Raw genomic sequence first — 19,211 nt, 5'->3', positions numbered from 1 at the left:
TTAGCCGCCACCAGATCCATACTTCTTCCCGAATACTAACACCTGCAACTTATCATATCCAGCAAGCACACCAGCGCCTGCAACTGCACGTAGAATGTTTGCACCTGCACCCTTAAACAAAGATTTTGCTCCTTCATTCTTTAGGATCTGGGAGAACGCATCCATGGAGCTTTTGTATTTCACTGCTTCTCCAGAAGTCATCATCATTCTTCTACGAACAGTATCAATTGGGTAGGATGCAAGACCTGCTCCATTTGTGATCACCCAACCCAAAGCGAAACTTGCGAAGAAACTATCCTGAAATCATCAACAGAAGCAAAACAAATGTTGATGAAACTTGGGTTCCATGGTTTTGATCTAAAACCCCAAGACAATATTGAATCACATAACGAACCTCAAGTTTTCCAACTAGCAAGACAGGCTTTAGAGAATCATACATTCCGAAGTAAAGACCGCGATAAACTATGATTCCCACACATGAAATGTTGAAGCCACGGTAGAGACCAGCAATTCCATCAGTTTTCATTGTTTTCCTGTATACATCTATCAAACCATTGAATTGCCTATCTCCTCCTCCCTTTGCTGCCTTTGCATCATTGGCCAGGCGAGTTCGGGCATAGTCCAAAGAATAGACGAAGAAGAGGGAAGAAGCACCAGCAGCACCGCCTGAAGCTAGATTGCCAGCAAACCACGTCCAGTAGCCATCTTTGTCCTTCTTGAAGTTAAACATACGCTTGAAGTAATCCTTGAATGCAAAGTTTAAAGCCTGCAGGTTCATAGAGGAAATTAGGAACACCTTTTATTATCAGAAGAATTCTTTATGATGTATGGGATGTGGGTGTTAGGTATTTGACTAGTGTGTTCTATAGCTCCGAAATTGATAGAAGTTAAAATCCTTGCTAGCCAAATCTAGTGCCACTATACCAAATTAGTGCACCAGGGTTCACAGTTTTAAATGTCCAAAAGAATTGAAGGGACAAAGAGATGAAGAATTACCTGCGTGGGGAAGTAGCGGATGACATTTGCTGTGTTTCCTCTCCATAATGAGCCAAAACCTTCCTCCTTTATCGTGCGACCAAAACATTCTCCAATTCCCTTGTAAGGTTCAGAGAGTCTACCGACCTTGATCATTTCATCTTGGTTCTGAATCAAAAGCTTCACACGTTCAATGGGAGCAGCAGCTGTTTTGGAAACAGCTGCCGAGACTCCACCCATCAGGAAATCAAGAAAGAACGCTCCTGCACCTTTCTCTGAAGGTGCTTGCACCAGGACAGGTGACATAGACGTCAATGAGGACAGATCATGGCTGTACATTCCTTGCATCAATGGGTTCTGCAGGGAACCATTTCTGTAATTTCCATGACTGAAACGTCTCTCATATGAAGCATTCTTCTGTAAGACACCGTTTTTGCTCTGCAAATCCTGAGAATAGCAGGAGCGGAGGTTGAATTGACTACCAACCTTCTGAATAACAGATGGGTGTGGAGGCCAATCCGCCATTTCTTGTGAATTCAAAAGCCTGTTAACACATCAAAGAATCACACAATTATTAGTTGGAACCCAATAATACTAGAGTCTGGTAATCAATTGAAACCCAATGATGACCAAAGGATCATTATTGAAATTTTAAGACAAAGAGCAGAGCTTACATGCGTGAAGGGTGAAAGGGAAGGAACAAAGAGATGCGAACAAAGTGAATAACCGAAAGAACTAGAGTTGGCAACCGGAAGAATAAGAAGGAGAACGTCTGGACGGAATTGAAGAGATCAGTAACGGAAACGATGACATTTCGGGGTTAAGAACCGTATAACTTATAGACGCATTCCTCGTGGAGGACCGTTCCGGAGAAGGCGCAACGCGGTTAGTCCTGCCGAAAATTAGGACAAAAGCGGAGTCGTACTTAGTGTTCAAAGTTTAAAGTACCTAACGCACAGGCTATTTGTTGGGGCCGTTGAATTTTTTAGGGAAAAAACCCACCCCCCAAAAAAATTGGGGGGGGTGTTTGCCTCTTCTTGGTTTTTTTTTTAAAACCCCCCCCGGCTTTTTCAAGGACTCTAGTGTTGGTGAATATATTTGGGTGGAATCTCAAATGCGCCTTTTGAAGATGTACATGATATCTGTTGTTATATACGATCATATAGACTATCTTATAGTTGAATGATTAATTTTTGCTTGCGTTTGCCCAAAGCACACATGGCAGCTCCAAGTAGAATCTCCATATCCAATATTAATCGGGAAAATCACCATTTTCTTTTCATGCTTCAATGGATCATCTATGAACATACAGCTTCTTTTTAGTCCTTGAGTAGTGAAGTTTTATTTTGCTGCTACTAGGGGCGAAACCAGGATTTAACATTGGGGGAGGAGGGCGAAAATGAAAATTTAAATAATCTTCCTGCTGGGGAAGTACTTTCACCACACATATTGTGTAGGCCCTTACAAGATCCATTGGGAGTCGGACTAATAAGTAGGTGTATGTTCATAGATGATCCATTGAAGCATGAAAAGTTGGGGAAGTACTTTCGCCACACATATTGTGTAGGCCCTTACAAGATCCATTGGGAGTTGGACTAATAACAGATCCATTTCTTATAAGGAAGTGGACGGTTCATTTCCTTGTAGATGTGTGACATGTGTCCCAACATCACATCAAATGGTAGAAATCCATTTACATGTCACAAGAATCAACTTTTTTATGTGACTTATAAATGGATTTCCACCATTTGATATGATGTTGGGACACATGTCACACATCTACAAGGAAATGAATGGTCCATTTCTGACAAGGAAATGGAACTGATAAATTTTCATTGAAAGTCTTATATTTGAATTATTTTATTATATTAAGGAATATGTCTACATATATTTTCTGGGGACCTTCCATATTTTTTAAAAAATAGATAAATTATTGATAATGATAAAATTTTCAGACAAAATATAGATAAATTAAAAAACCTTTTTAATTTTATTAAGGAATATGTCTACAAAATATAGATAAATTAAAAAACCTTTTTAGGTTTTTTTTTTTAATTTTTTATAGGTAAGAGATGCAAACCAATAGTTCGCATGATCTTAAAAGATGTTGATGGAGGCAAACACAGTAAGATAGATGATCAGCTTGAATGGGAGTAACTGGATGATATGGAAATCCAAGATGGAGGATTTGCGATATTGTAAAGAGTTGTATGCCCATAAAAGGTGTATCGTCAAAGCCAAAAAAGATGTTTGAAGCATAATGAAAAGTCCTAGATTGAAAGGCCATTGGTTTCATTCGCCAATGGTTAAATGATTATATCTACCATCATGTTTCCACAAAAAACTTGGTACAATCACTATGACAAAAGTTAGAAGGTTTGTGTAAGAGAAAGTTCACCTATAACAAGGCATTTCTTATTAGAAGACTTGTAAATCTCAAATACAGGGAAGGGAGCTCTGTGGTCGAACACTTGGATAAGGTAGAAAATATAGTTAACTCACTTCTGTGAAAATGATACTTAATGATAAGTTATAGGCACTATTATTGCTTAGCTCATTGCCATATAGTTGGGAGACCTTAATAGTATCTCTCAACAACTCGGCCCCAAAAGGGAAGCTCCCAATGGACATAGTGACTAGAAGTTTACTGAATGAAGAGACAAGGAGAAAATCTTCGATCTCATCCAACAGTGAAACACTTGTCATCGAAAAGTTGGGGATAAGTAAAATCATCCTACCTCATCCTAGTTAGAAATCACGAGGAAGATCCAAGTTAATGAGCAAGATCACATTCTACAATTGCAAAAATGGTAGGACATATGAAAAATGATTGCAAAAAGCTTAAGGCACGAACGAAGAATCAGAGCGAGGACAAAGAAGACAAAGAAACCATTGCATTAGCTCAGATGGAGATATTATATTCACTTTAGCTTGTGATGAGTCTTGCCTCACTTCCACATGCCATGACTCAAACTGGGTCATTGATTCAAGTGCATATTTCTACGTTACTCCTTATAAAGATTTTTTCTACCACTTTTGAATCAAGGGATTTTGGTGCAATAAGGATGGGCAACAGTGGCATTTTGAAAATTGTGGGAAAAGGCAACATGTGCATAGAAACAAATGTTAGATGCCAATTAGCTCTTAAGGAAGTAATGTACATGCTAGATCCTCCTTTAAATTTGATTTCTATAGGAAAGTTAGATGAAGAGAGATATCATAACCATTTTGACAATGGTCAATGGAAGCTCACAAAAGAATCCGTTATGATGGCAAGAGGAAGCAAATGTTGCACTCTGTACAAAACACAACCACAAATATGTAAAGTAAAGATAATTACAACAGAGGAAGAGTCCACTACAATATTATGGCATCGATGACTTGACCACCCGAGCAAAAAAGGTACGCAAATTCTCACAATAATGAGTCTTCTCCAAACATTAAAGATACGCATCTAAAACAATGTGTTCATTGTTTAATGGGAAAACAACATCGTGTTACCTTTAATAGAACCTCTTCCAAACGAAAAAGGAAAATCTTAGAATTAGTGTATTATGATATATGTGTGGCCCTATAAAGTAAAATCTCTTGGAGGAGCTTTGTATTTTGTAACTTTCATAAGGCAATGCATCTAGAAAAGTGTAAGCATATGCATTAAAAACTAAACATCAAGTTTTTTATGTATTTAAAATTTTTCATGCCTCAATTGAAAGAGAAACAAGTAACCTAAATGTGTTCATACTACTCATACTAACAACGGAGATAAGCACAATGTAGCATTTGAAGAGTATTACAAGCATCATGGAATTCACCATGAACAGACAGTTCCTAAGGCCCCACAATATAATGGTGCAGCTGAAAGAATGTGCAGTAGAAAGAATAAGATGCATGCTTTCACATGCAAAGTTGGCACAGTGTTACTGGGGATAAGCAATGCGGACAATCATTCACCTAATCAACTTATCTCCATTGGGCTGACCTAATATGAAGTGAAAAGGATGTATCCTATAACCACTTGAAGGTGTTTGGTTGCAAAGTATTCTTGCATGTCCCAAAAGACAAACAGACCAAACTTGATGATAAAGCAAAACAATGCATTTTCTCATGTTATTCTACTAACAAGTTTGGTTATAGATCTATGGGATCCAATTGGCAAGAAATTGATCAAAAACAAAGATGTGGTATTTATAGAAGACCAAACAATTCAAGACTTTGATAAGATCGAAAAGCCTCAATTGTAATATTGACCTTGGTCCAAACACTCCACAACAAGTGCAAGGTGAAAGGGGAGATGTTCAAGAAGGCAATGGTGATGGGGTGGACAAGGGGAGCAAGAGACGCAAGAACAACTAGTTGAACTTGGGTTAAGAAGATCTACCATGTGATAATGACAATCGACCATGTATTCTCACCTAATCAATTTGTTATGCTAACAGATGCAGGTGAACCAGAATACTTTGAAGAAGCAAATGACAAGAAACATAAAGAGGAGTGATTGAAAGTAGTCATGCAAGAAGAGATGGATTTCCTATATAAGAACCACACTTACAACTTGGTAAAGCTACCTAAAGGTAAGAAGGCACTTGAGAACAAATGGATATTTAAGATAAAAGCTCAAGTGAACAGCCAAGATACAAGGCAAGATTGGTTGAAAAGGAATTTAGGCAAAGGAAAGGTATTGGCTTCGGGGAAAATTTTCACTTGTAGTATAAATGTCTTCTATATGGGTGGTGTTAAGTTTAGCCGCAAGTATGGATTTAGAAATCCATCAATTGGATGTAAAGACAAATTTTCTCTATAGAGATTTGGAGGAAGAAATTTATAGGAAGAAACTAAAAGGTTTTGAAGTCAAATGAAATGAACACATGGTATGCAGGCTAAAAAAAAACATATATGGTATGAATCAAATACTAAAGTAGTGGTACAAGAAGTTTGATTCATTCATGCCGGATCATGGGTATAATTGGACAACAATTGATTATTATGTTTTTGTTAAGAAATTTTCTGAAGAAGATTTTATTATTCTCTTGCTCTTTGTTGATGACATGTTAGTTGTTGGTCAAAATGTCATTAAAATTGACAAGTTGAAGAAACAATTTAGCAAGTCCTTTGCCATGAAAAATTTGGAAGCTACACAACAAATCTTGGGCATAAAGATTTGTCATGACGGAACAACTAGAAAGATATTGCTATCACAAGAAAGGTATGTAAAGAAAATACTTGAACCATTCAATATGAGCAAAACAAAGTCTCCAAGTACCCCCTCCCTGCTAGTCATTTCAAGTTAGTGAACAATGTCCCTCAACTAAAGAAGAAACGGATGAAATGAAATGTATTCCTTACTGCTCAGCAGTAGGAAGCATGATATATGCCATGGGTCTATACTAGATCTGACATTGCACATGCAGTTGTAAAATCCTAGCTAACCTTGGAAAAGAACATTGGGAAGCAGTGAAGTAGATAATGAGATATCTTAAGGGAAGCATTAACACTTCCTTGTGTTTTGGAGGTCAAAAACGCGTGTTGCAAGCATATACAAATGCTAATTTGGCAGGAGATATCAACTTTAGGAATTCCACATTAAGATACCCAGGAGTAGTGTCATGGCTATCCAAGTTGCAAAAATATGTGGCTTTGTCATCCACGAAAGTTGAGTATATCATTGTTGTTGAAGCTTGTGAGGAAATGCTATGCACTAAGGAACTCGGTTTGAAACAATATAAGTATATTGTTTATGGTAACCACCAAAGTGCAATCCACATAAGTAAGAATCCGAGTTTCCACTATAAGTCCAAGCATATCCATGTAAGGTATCAATGGATACAAGATGTGGTAGAACAAAAGCAGTTACAACTTGAGAAAATCCACATTAACAAAATGGAGCAAATCTGATGACAAAAGCTCTACCAAGGGTTAAACATGACTACTGCAAAAGCATCGCAAGCATTAAATGTCCCTCCTTATGAGTCGGAGGGGGAGCTTGTGGTCCTCCTCATTAAGGAGGATGGGTAGCAAACTTTGATATTGTGTTGCCAATCAAGTGAGTAAATAATAAAATTAAAAAATAAAAAAAAAAAAAGTAAAATACTGACTCTCAACCACCGCCCTACCCCCAATAAATGTGGGAGAGTCTTCCCTCTAACTAGGGATGTCAATTTCTAGTCCGAACTGCCAAAAGTGAACCGCACCAGCCCGTTATAGCCCGAATCGGCTTGAATTGAACCTTAATGGGCTGAGGGTCGTGGAGCTCGCACAATCCCAAAACCAAATCACAACCCATTATAACCCGTTTTGTAGTTTTACATTAAATAGTATTTTAATCATTATATTACCACTAGGTAGTTAGTATAGACAATTAGAAAAATTAAACATAAATTCAAATATCAAATAGTCATTCAACTACTTGTAAGGGACAATCGGATGGATTAAGTATGAATGTCCAAATGAATGTATTAAGTTTGTTTAAATTGAGTCAACTAAATACTTATCCAATCTAGAGGCATTTATTTTGCATATCAAACTAAATACCAATTCAAAAATGAAATGGATTTCATAGAAGAGAAAAGAAAAAAAATCTACATTCTCACAAAACAAAAACTCAATTTTAGGACAATCAATCATAGCATAAAATGGAATTTAAAAGGGTTTTTGGTTTGAGGATTTGTTTATGGAGGACCATTCAGTTGGAGCCTGAGGAATGAGCTTGTAGTGTCTATGTTACTACTTAGTATCTAGGTTTTTAATTCTATAAGGTGGGTGGGTTTTCTACAATGTGGAATGACTTTTAATTTTTCTAATGGAAATTGACCAATGACAACTTTGTTTTGCATGGAATTTTGGCTTTTGTTGTAGGATGTTCAATTGTTTCTTTTTGTTCTTTTTCTTGCACAACATAAGCTATTAGTCAACCCGAGTCTAAACTGTTAGCCTAAACCCAAACCGCACCAAATTGAAACTGGCCCGTAATCATTATTTTGCTAATGTGTCGTGTTTGGGCTAGGTGTTTTTCAGCCCGAAACCATTAAGTCCAACCCGAAACAGCCCTAAACCACACCTTTGACACCCCTACCTCTATTTCTCAGCCACCCCCATCCCTTCTCCCCATCTACAAATAGGGTGGGGAGTTGCTTATCACTTGCCACAAGAAGTGAGAAAAACTCACAATAAGATGTGTGAGACCACCTACTAAAGTAAGAGTGTTTAGAATGTTGAGCGAGGTGTTCACAGTTGGAGTAGTGGTTAAGCTTGTAATCTTTTTAGAAGTTGAAAGTGTGAGTTAGGAGAGGGTGTACATGGATATCCAGTTTTGGACACAATGTAGTTATAAATATGAGCACTGTACAAGTTGCATCTCTCCATTCTTATAATGAATAAGTCTCATTACCCCCGTGGATATAAACAAAGCCGAACCACGTTATATATTTATGTTACAACAATTGCATAATACACACATAGGTCCCTATTTTCTTCATAGATCTTTACACACGTGGAAAAAGTCAATCAGGTATCAGTATTTTTTCCCAACAGTTTTGAGGACTCAATGACCTACTTGTCACCAATGGTTGTTTGAATTTTGTCCTTCGGACTTCTTGAGCTCCTAAGCCACTAAATGAAGTTCTCTTTACCAAAAAAGAAAATCCTCCGTTTGCGCATTTCAAACAAATCAAAATAATTTAGACCACATGGGAAAGACTATGGGGGAGTAAAATGGATATGATTTTGTAGCAAAAGATCGAAGAGCCTTTACCGAAAAAAGAAAAAGAAAAAAAAAACAAAGAGCGGGAATCGTTGTGATGTTGTTGCAATGAGAGAGGAGAGAGAGAGAAAATTACTTATGAATAGTTTATTTATTCATTTATTATTATATATATATTTTTATTTAAGATATAGAACAGGGCCTAAAGCCCAAGGAAAGATATACTAACAATCAATGGCGTAGACTAAGTTGTCCCGACGAATATCAATCTGAAAAACCTCCAAAATATCACCAGGTTCGTTAGAAAGAAAAAAAAAACGCTCTTCTCCTACTATAGCACTTGGATATTTTATTAGGAACACAATTAGCCAGTACATATGGCGAACCTCCACCCAACAACCAAAACCAAGGAACGATCTGATGTATACCATACTGGAGGATTTCTACACGACTTGTTTAGACCCGGGCCAGGACGGATTTTTGTTCGCGGCTGCTCGGATATCCATCCGCGCAGCCATCAGAAGTTGACACGTGGCGTTTAAAAAATCAACGATTAAATTCCTTCAATAAAGTTTTATGTTTAAAATGTTTTACAAATTACAATTATTCATCCCTTATATTTTCTAAATTTACCAAAATAATCCCTGTTCATCTCGATGAAAACAAAATCCTAAACCTCATTCGGATTTACAAGCTCCAATCTAACCCTTCCAGTGTTCACCTTCGCTTCATTGGAAACCACCGATGGGATCCTCTATGCATCCTTGCCTCTTCATTAAATGCCCAAGGGCAATATTGGAAACTCACTATTAGGCGGTTACAAAATAGGGTTATATATTTTGGTAACCACCGCATTAGTGAGTAAGTGTGTGATTCATTCGTACAAGCGAATCTCAGAGAAACGACGGCTCCATCTCTCTCTCTCCCTCTCTCATAGAATCGCAGGCCAAGGAAGCTTTTTTTCTTTCCTCGCTTTTGATCTTCATTCCATTAATCCACGGCATTTGGGTTGTGAATATCATTCCCTTTCCTAGTGATTGTGGAATCACCCCGGTAGAGCTTTGGTGGTTGAACGAGAACGTGGATCTAGACTTCCGCTGAGAATACTTCAAGTAAGGGAAAGCGAATCCAGGTAAGGAATCTTTCCCCCATCAATTAATTGAATTACTTTTGAAGTATTACCAACATTGGTATCAGAGCCATTGGTTCCCACAGTTCTTTGTTCCTCCCCATTGTTTATTTTAATTGTATGGATCCAATGGGAGGATCAAGGGTTTAATACGAAACCCATGGGAGAATTGATAGGTTTTTTTGGAAACCCTTAATTTTGATTCGGATTCGAGTGGGAGGATCCCTGTGAATTTTTCTAATGAAGATTTGCATGAATTGATAATCCATGATGATAATTTTTGTTAATAATTATTGTTGGATTTTTTTTCATGTGTTTTTGGATGAATTTTTGTAAAGAAAAAAAACGTGATTTTCCGTTTTTTTTGAAAAAATTTCGTTCAAAGAAAAAAAAATCGTTAAATGGGGAATTGACGTCGTGTACGGACGGATCGGAAGGTGAGCCATCTCGAATCCGTTTGGTCACGGAAGCCAGACGGACTCTCAGAAGGTGCGCCGTCTCGGAATCCGTCCGGTCCGGGCCGAAGGATGTCCGTCGGGGATGGACTCCAGACGGAGAGTCGTCTTAGAATCTGTCTCAGACGGATTGTCAGACGGTGATCCATCTCATAATCCGTCTGAGTTCTTTGTCCAATTTTGAATGTGTTTCTATTTATTGGACATCTATGGCTCACAATCTATGTGATGTTTGAGCATTAAGGGCCTAATGGGGCCTAGTGGGAGCTAATAAGGTAGAAGTGTTCTGTGTGAACCACCTCATAGCTTGAACATGATTGAATGTTTTATTTTAATAAAACTATTTTTTATTTATGGGTCTATCAATCATGTTTCTTGCACAGAATGAAGCTAGTGTATAAGTCTATGTGGGTTTGCATGAGAATTTGATTGAATGTTTTTTAGCATCTCTTTTGGTTTAAGTGCTTATCCCATAGGTTGACTATGCTAGTGTGATTTTTTGTTGCATGAGTTGTGTTTTATGCTAGATTTATTGAACTCATTCTTGTATGTAATATCTCTAGAAAAAATGGCTGCTACCAAGAGCATTGTTGCTGACCTCACTAAAGGAGATAAGCTGAATGAGAGGAATTATGACCTCTGGCACCGAAAGGTGCAATATCTCTGAAGAGCGGGATATGCTAGAGACCATAAACCAGACCATGAACCCACTTGAGGAAGGTACCACTGCACAGCATCGCAGGGACCTTGATATATACAATGCTTGGAAGAGGAAAGACCGGGTAGCCAGGATTACAATCCTGAGCTCCATGAGGGATGACCTGATGCTTCGTTATGAGAAGCATAGACTCAAAGTCTTTGTGGGAGGCTGTGAAGTTCCAGTATGGAGGGACTTCCACCACAAGAGGCCGCCAGCTCGGACTCACCTTTGACGGTTATAAGATGCGCTAGGGTCACACCATGAGACAGATATAACCATCATGTCTAACATGATTAGTGAGTTGAGCGCATGTGGGCACCGAAGACGATGAGGAGCAAGTCTCCGCAGTCATCGGGTCATTGCCAAAGACTTGGGAGCATATGAAGATCTTCTTGACTCATGCGATGAGGTCAAGACTTTCGATCAAGCTGCCAAGCACCTTGAGCTTGATGAGGATCGGATGTTGGCCGATGCCCCTCAAACGATGTATTTGCTGCTTGAAGCTAGCACTAGTAAGGATGCGGGCTTCAAGCGCAAGAGAGAAAAGCTCAACCTCGGCGGTCCAAGCAAAGTAACCGGGGTGGGAACAAAAACAAGAGTGGGCCACAGCGTTCAAGGGGGACTAGTGCTGGCAAGAAGAAATCAGCTTTGATTTGCTTCAAGTGCCGAAAGTGTCATTTTGCTCATGATTGCACCGAGCAAGAGGTATGTCTTGTGTGTTATACCTCATCTTGTTATGTAACAAGTTCTATTATGCTTTTGAACTAAATCCTTTGTGGATTGTTGATTCGAGTGCACAGAACACATAACAAGGGAACGCTCGAGCTTCGTGGAATACCGTCGTATTCAAGAGGAAGCAAAAGAATAACGATGGGGAACAGCTCAAGCGTGGAGGTTCATGGCATAGGCAAATGCAAATTAGTTTTGCGAGGTGGCCGACTTTGTTACTCCATGATGTGTGTATGCTCGACATTCGGCGAAATCTTGTTTGTTATTTATCTTTTAAGACATGGTTTTAGAGTTGTATTTGAAAACAATTCTTTGGTTTTGTATCTGGGTGATACGGTTTATGGTTATGGTTTTCTTGATAATGGTTTCATTGTATTGGATACAATTGATTATTCATTTAATTCTAGTAGTGCTTTTGTTTGCCAAAATCTGTGTGTGTATTGATTCTAATTTGTGGCATGCTAGACTAGGACATATTGGCTTAGATAGGATGAACAGGTTGGCAAGAGAAGGTCTCTTAGGCCAAGGTTCACTATCTAATTTGCCAACCTATGAGTCATGTCTAGCAGAAAAGCAACTAGAAAACCATTTAAAAAGGCTTTGAGAGCCTCTCTTCCTTTAGAACTTATCCATTCGGATGTGTGTGGACCCATGAATGTGCATACTAGAAAAGGGCAGTCATATTTCATCACATTCATAGATAACTATACAAGGTATGGTCACATTTATCTAATTTCTCATAAGGCGAAGCTCTGGAATGTTTTAAGAAATTCATGAGCTTGGTTGAGAATCGGCTAGATAAAAAGATTAAAACTCTTAGAACGATGAGGTAGAGAGTATCTCTCCGATATGTTCAAAGGGTTATGTGATGAAAAGGGGATATCTAGACAACTTACTATTCCAGGGGACTCCACAAAAAATGGGGTTCTGAGAGGAGGAGGATAGAACCTTGCTAGACATGGTGAGATCCATGATGGCGCGAGCAAATCTACCCATCTCTTATTGGGGAGATGCTTTGCTTGATCGGCCTATATCCTCAACGAGTTCCAACCAAATCGGTTCCTTCCACACCATATGAGTTGTGGACCGGAAGGAGCGATTTGAGTTACTTGCGCGCATGGGGATGTGCAACATATGTTCACTCTACTTCTCACCAATATGGAAAGCTTGGACCCAGAGGAAGAAAGTGTATCTTTGTGAGATATTCCGAACCCTCAAAGGGCCATGTCTTCATTGGACTAGATGAGAGTGAGAGGAGAACGGAACTTGAGTCTAGGGATGCAACATTCTTGGAGAATGATTTTCCATCTCTTTCAGAGTTAACAAAGAATCATCGGAATTCTTTGAGATACAAGATAGTGGTCTTGTCACTCCGGGGATTCAGATTCGGATAATGAACCTAGGGTTCATCCGGAAGATCCTAGTGGGAGTGGGAGTGCAGATGTGATAGCTACCTTAGACGGTGAGCAACCGACATGCACTTGCGCCGTAGTGGGCGCGGGCTAGTTCCTCGTCGACGTTTCGACATAGAGGATGAAGCCTACATGGTAACTCTGAAGAGATCGACGGTGAGATGATTTCAGTTGATGAGCATGAACCAAAGAGCGTGCGGGAAGCTCTTGCGGGGTCAAGCTCAAAGGAATGGTTAAAAGCAATAAAGGAGAGTTGGAGTCGATGAAAGTTAATCATGTCTGGGACTTGGTTGACTTGCCGCCAGCCGAAAGGCGATTGGGAACAAGTGGGTTCTCAAGATCAAAAGAAAGGCGGATGGATCTATTGAGAGATTCAAGGCTCGTTTAGTGGCTAAGGGCTACACCCAACGAGAGGGCGTCGATTATGAGAAACTTTTTCCCCGTGGTTAGGTTTGCCTCAATTCGCCTCATACTAGCCATTGTTGCTCGTTGGACTTGGAGCTTTATCGATGGATGTAAAACTGCTTTTCTCAATGGAGAACTTGAGGAAGAGATCTATATGGATCAACCTCAAGGCTTTGAAGCACATGGACTTGAGCGCAAAGTGTGCAAGCTTAAGAAGTCCATATATGGCTTAAAGCAAGCATCTAGACGTGGAATGTGCGCTTCCACCAAGCTATGATGGAAATGGTTTTTCCATGCTTGAGGAAGACCACCGTGTTTACACCAAGAGATCGATAATAATTATGTCATTCGACCGTCGTAGATGACATACTTATGGCTAGCAATAGCAAGGAGCTATTGGAAACCATTAAGAAATGGTTGTCCTCCGTATTTGATATGAAGGACATGGGTGAAGCAAGCTATGTGCTTGGTGTCAAGATTGTCGAAATAGGCAAAAGAGATTACTGGGTTTATCTCAAGAGACCTATATTGACAATGTCTTGACGAGATACAGATGCACACAACTGCAAACCAATTGATACTCCAGTGGAGAAGGGTTTGCATTTGAGCCTTGATATGGGTCCTAAGACTCCGGAGAGGAGAAAACCAAGATGGAAAGAGTTCCATATTCCGGTGCAGTGGGTAGCCTTATGTACGCTATGATGTGTACTAGGCCGGATATTTGTTATGCGGTGGGTTTGGTTAGTCAAGACCAATCAAACCCGGGCATAGAGCACCTTGAAAGCAGTCAAGAGGATATTGAGATATCTCGGAGGAACGAGTAACTACATGTTGTGTTACCAAGGATCGGATTTGCGGTTAGTTGGCTATAGTGATGCCGACGGGCTGGAGACATCGATGAGCGCAAATCAACCTCCGGATATGCTTTCTTGCTGAATGGCGGGGCCATTTCGTGGTGTAGCAAGAAGCGGCTTGTATATCCCTCTCGACCATGGAAGCAGAGTATGTGGCATGCTCAGCTGCGGTTCAAGAGGCTGTTTGGTCGAGGAGATTCCTTCGACATACTGAGATTGTGATGACATCCAAAGAGGCTGCCCTTTTCTATTGTGATAGTATGGCAGCTCTTAGCTATGTCAAGGACCCCAAGTATCATGGGAAGACCAAACATATACAGTTGAGATTGCACTTTGTTAGAGACATTACATCAAGGAAGAAAGTTGTACTTAAGCACATATCTACTAGTCAGATGGTAGCTGACCCTCTTACCAAACCTATAGCCAAGGATGTTTTTATTTCTCATGTAAAATCCTTGGGCTTGCGTAGATTGTGACTTAATTTTGTACTGAGACTTTCTTATTAATGAGTAATATGAGTTCATTCCAGCATTTATTCTTATTCACTTTCTGTGTGATTGTGTTTCTTCTAGCATAAAACAAGATATGTCAATAGGCAAGAGAATGGCTCACTTACACGAGCATTCGCCTCTGGCGCCTTGGAGGCGAGCAGAGATGAGACGGATTGTGAATGACTTTGTGTAGGTCAATTCATAATCATGATGTCGCCTTGATTTGGAATCAAGATGAGTTTCTCTATTGTGAAGAGAATCGACATGAATGTTCCCACTATTCATGTTGCCTATAAGAGCAAGGTGCGAGTACTTTATGTGGCGCTAGGGTGGCGACAATAAAGAAACTCGGGTTAGGCACAAGAGGTTGCGACTAGACTAAGACCTGTATGGTGTTGAGATGGACATACGTTCTATTGTATATAGAATGCTCCACCATAGCACATATATCATACTATGTGCGCTTAGCGATCATTGGAAATAAGAGGATGGATCCCTGCTCCTCTCATTGTGTGAGTCCTGGACCTTATGGTCCATTAGTGTTCTTAGTGACTTTCGACGACATCATGAAACGAAGGGTTGATGTGGCTACTTTGGGGTGTTACCTATGGTCATGATTGATTCGATCTAAAGGGGCACTACCGGGAAAGGAGTCAATCTTAAGTGTAGTGATGGTCTGGGGCGAAAGGAAAGGTTTGATTCAACTGCACCTTAAAAAGTGTTTGCTGGCGCCAACTGTATGTGTTATAGTAGTGAACATTTTAAGGACAAGAAGGTGATCTCTCAGAGGGATCGAGATACCTTTAGTCTGGTGAGTTTGAATAAACCTAGGACACTGTGTTATACTAATGCTTATTTGATTTGTTTCTATGAGTGATGTGCCATTCTGGCCTTCTGGGAAGGTTTCTAGTTTGGGGCTTACGCGTGCAGGTATATCACCGATCGCACAACCCATTTTGCTAGTATGACTTATGGATATTAGTGTCTGGGACACAGGTGGTCTATGTATCCGGGATACATAGTGAAGAGATCAATATATATGTATATCGGGATATGCATGTGTGTGCTGGACACAAGAGGTCTATGTATCTAGGATACATAGCGAGAGATTGAATGTGTATATCTGGGATATACAAGTGTGTCTGGGACATATTGAAAGATTAACACTTGCCCTTGTGCAAGTGGGAGCTGTTGGAATTTATTAATTTGATTAATAAATTAAATGCCCAAGGGCAATATTGGAAACTCACTATTAGGGCGATTACAAAATAGGGTTATATATTTTGGTAACCACCGCATTAGTGAGTAAGTGTGTGATTCATTCGTACGAGCGAATCTCAGAGAAACGACGGCTCCATCTCTCTCTCTCCCTCTCTCATAGAATCGCAGCCAAGGAAGCTTTTTTCTTCCTCGCTTTTGATCTTCATTCCATTAATCCACGGCATTTGGGTTGTGAATATCATTCCCTTTCCTAGTGATTGTGGAATCACCCCGGTAGAGCTTTGGTGGTTGAACGAGAACGTGGATCTAGACTTCCGCTGCGAATACTTCAAGTAAGGGAAAGCGAATTCAGGTAAGGAATCTTTCCCCCGTCAATTAAACAATATTGATATATGGAGTATTACCAACAATCCGTTAGAACCATATTCACCCAACATCAATCTGGAGATTGTTGTAGAAAACCAGTCACTGACAATTTTCTTTGCAGCAGGAAGCCGTAATGAAGTTGCAGAGACTTAGAATACAAGGTAAGTTAGCTACTCTTTTATATACAAAATAACACCAAAACATGTTGCAGAGTTTGTCCGTTTACATGGTTCAGAACCACGATCCTCATTCATCGCTTATATCCAGATGGAGAATACGACGAAGGTCTCTGGTTCTTGGAGTCGTCATTAGACAAAAACGCCTCCAAGAAGAGTATGGTTCCCTTGTAGGTGAAGGTGGAGCAGACTTGACCAACGGGTAAATCCTTCCATCTGATACTAAAACTGGCACCTCAAGCGACAAGCTGCGCTTTTGAGGGATTGAAAATTAGCGATTGGTAATGAACTGGGAGGAGGTGAGTTCAAATAAGTTGGCCATGCCCAGCGTTCAAAGGAAGAAAGGCCATCGCTAAAAAACCTTTCGACCTTTCTAGCCTCGATGTTAAAAATCCACCAAGCACTGCTCTCGAGATTTCAACAGAGTAAACTAATCATTTCCATCTAAATAGACTAAGTCTTCATACAATGAGTCTTAGAAGTGAAGATCCAAGAAGGAAGGAAAAAAAACCATATCAAAATCTGCAGTAACAATCATAAATAACAAAATCCATCAAAACAGAGTAACATGGAAAGGATATATTCATGAGAACATCGAAACCAACATTTTAGCATGTAAATAGTAAACCGAAACAAAGATTGCAAAGTAGAGAAATCACCTCAAGAAAGAACAGGCGTTTAGGAGATGGATTTACACTAGGATTTCCGAAACAAGAAATTAAGTTTACTAAGGACAAAATGCTCTCTCAAGGTCTGGTTTCTTCTCAAGATGCAATGAAAGTTGTTCCACCCTGAAGATTTTCACAGGAAATGCAGATTTGGTAATGTGTATGCATTTGCTTTGTCCTATTCATTGCGGCAAACCGGCAACGGACGCAGGCAAGATGCACAGAGGATCCATGGGTGGTTTCCAGTGAAGCCAAGGTGAACACTGGAAGGGTTAGAAGAGCTTGTAAATCCGGATGAGGTTTAGGATTTTGTTCTCATCGAGTTGAACATGAATTATTTTTGTAAATTTAGAAAATATAAAGGACGAATAATTATAATTTGTAAAACATTTTAAATATAAAAACTGATTGAAAGAATTTAAGTCGTTGATTTTTTCTATGCCACGTGTCAAATTATCCGCGCAGCCGCGAAAAATCCGGCCAGGACTGAATCGGACACTCAGTCGGGATGGTTACCGACTGACAAAGGTAGGGCATTTCTTACGCTAGGCTTATATGGCAACAACACTTAAGATGGAAAGTCAACTCAAAGCATGATTGAGTGGGACCAACGACAAGAAGACGTAATCTCAGGAGAAACAGTAGCCCTCATCGGGTAACCTTACTAAATCCAGAAAAGGTAATACATACACTATAAAAACAAAGATTCACCCCTCCACTAAACATTCAATACATTCTGAACATTATCTTGTGTAGTTCTTGTACGGGATCTTAATCTGTTCACCGTCTAACTTAGTCATCGGAGGCGGCTGCCCGGCATATGAGTCGGCCCGCGTCTAACCTTTCTTGCAAGACTCATCGTCTCGATCGCAAGAAGGGGCTTAGTTGGAACCAAAACTATAACTGTGACGTATCAGTATAAAACTAAATTAGTATTCTTGTCATCCACCACTCTTAAGGAATTTTTTTTTCTTTTGAAATGACGATTTATTATAATTGACGATATGGGGATTACAAAATATAACATTAAACGTGATCAAGCCCACACCTTCTCCACTGATAAGTGTTGGCTTTTATCAACCAACAAACCTTGCAATGGTAATTTATGGAGATTACTAGCATTACTGCCTTCATGCAGTCAGATTCAACCACGAGCCAAAAAAAAACTTCTGACTTGGGCAAGGTGAAAGCCTCTTCACTAAGAAGTGTTAGTCATTACAAAAAGAGAAACAATTCTAACATTGTTTTTCATATAAAGGGATGTGAATTATTTCAAATACTAAAGGGAGCATTGAATCAGTGACCTCTTCATTTAGAGAGGCAGGTCACTACCAACTAAGCAACCCCTTCAATGGTGAAAAAATTTAACAAAAAAAAAAGGTAAAAAATAAATTTAGGAGAGAAGAAAATCCACTTTCATTCGAACTTTAACAAGAGCCATTGGCTACGTATAGTCATTCAGCCATAATCTTGAGAGGCTCAGTTGACAATTACCAACTCTCTTCCTTCCTGCACTTAATTTAATCCCGAAATATTATTCTTTCACATTTCTATAACTTCTTAGCCCCACCGAATTTCCTATTCTTAGAACTTAATATTTCGAGTTCATGTTTTATGGGTTAATAACATTAGTTTTCTTGCTTTTGAAAAATTATTGTTCTTTTTGACCTGTCAAATACATTTTCATTGGATCAGCTCAAGAATCAGTTCCGCAGAAATGGAAGTGTTTCTAGTTTTTCATTGGAAATACAACATGCAATTACTAGATTGTTTCACTAATTACTTCGATGTATACATTTAAGCACTCAACGAATGGACAATGAAATGCAAGGCCTCAGAGCCCTACTGAAAATTCACAATCCACTCTCTCTTGAGCATATGAAGCAACAAGAAATCATCAGTAACCAATGATTAATGGAATACAACTCGCAGAA

The 19,211-nt window shown here is 39.4% G+C and overlaps 1 protein-coding gene across 2 annotated transcripts; it reads right to left on the bottom strand.

Moving 5' to 3' along the window:
- LOC149010656 (ADP/ATP translocase 1, mitochondrial-like) lies at positions 1-1,512 on the bottom strand. 2 transcript variants are annotated; one of them, XM_089163039.1, is made up of 4 exons: positions 1,371-1,500; positions 997-1,316; positions 395-766; positions 1-297 (listed from the first exon to the last, which is right to left on the bottom strand). In XM_089163039.1, the coding sequence occupies exons 1-4, from the start codon at positions 1,498-1,500 to the stop codon at positions 1-3; spliced, it is 1,119 nt and encodes a 372-aa protein (XP_089019165.1). The 2 variants fall into 2 exon arrangements, with proteins under 2 accessions (XP_089019165.1, XP_089019166.1); XM_089163040.1 differs by having other exon boundaries at positions 997-1,512.
- Between the last annotated feature and the right edge of the window lie 17,699 nt (positions 1,513-19,211).

The sequence above is a fragment of the Hakea prostrata genome, chromosome 7, assembly GCF_041222555.1.
Source record: "Hakea prostrata isolate BN-2017 chromosome 7, UWA_Hpros_2, whole genome shotgun sequence".
Taxonomy (NCBI): Eukaryota; Viridiplantae; Streptophyta; class Magnoliopsida; order Proteales; family Proteaceae; genus Hakea; species Hakea prostrata.
The sequence above is the reverse complement of the archived record's forward strand: the minus strand, read 5'-3'. Positions and strand labels throughout refer to the sequence as shown.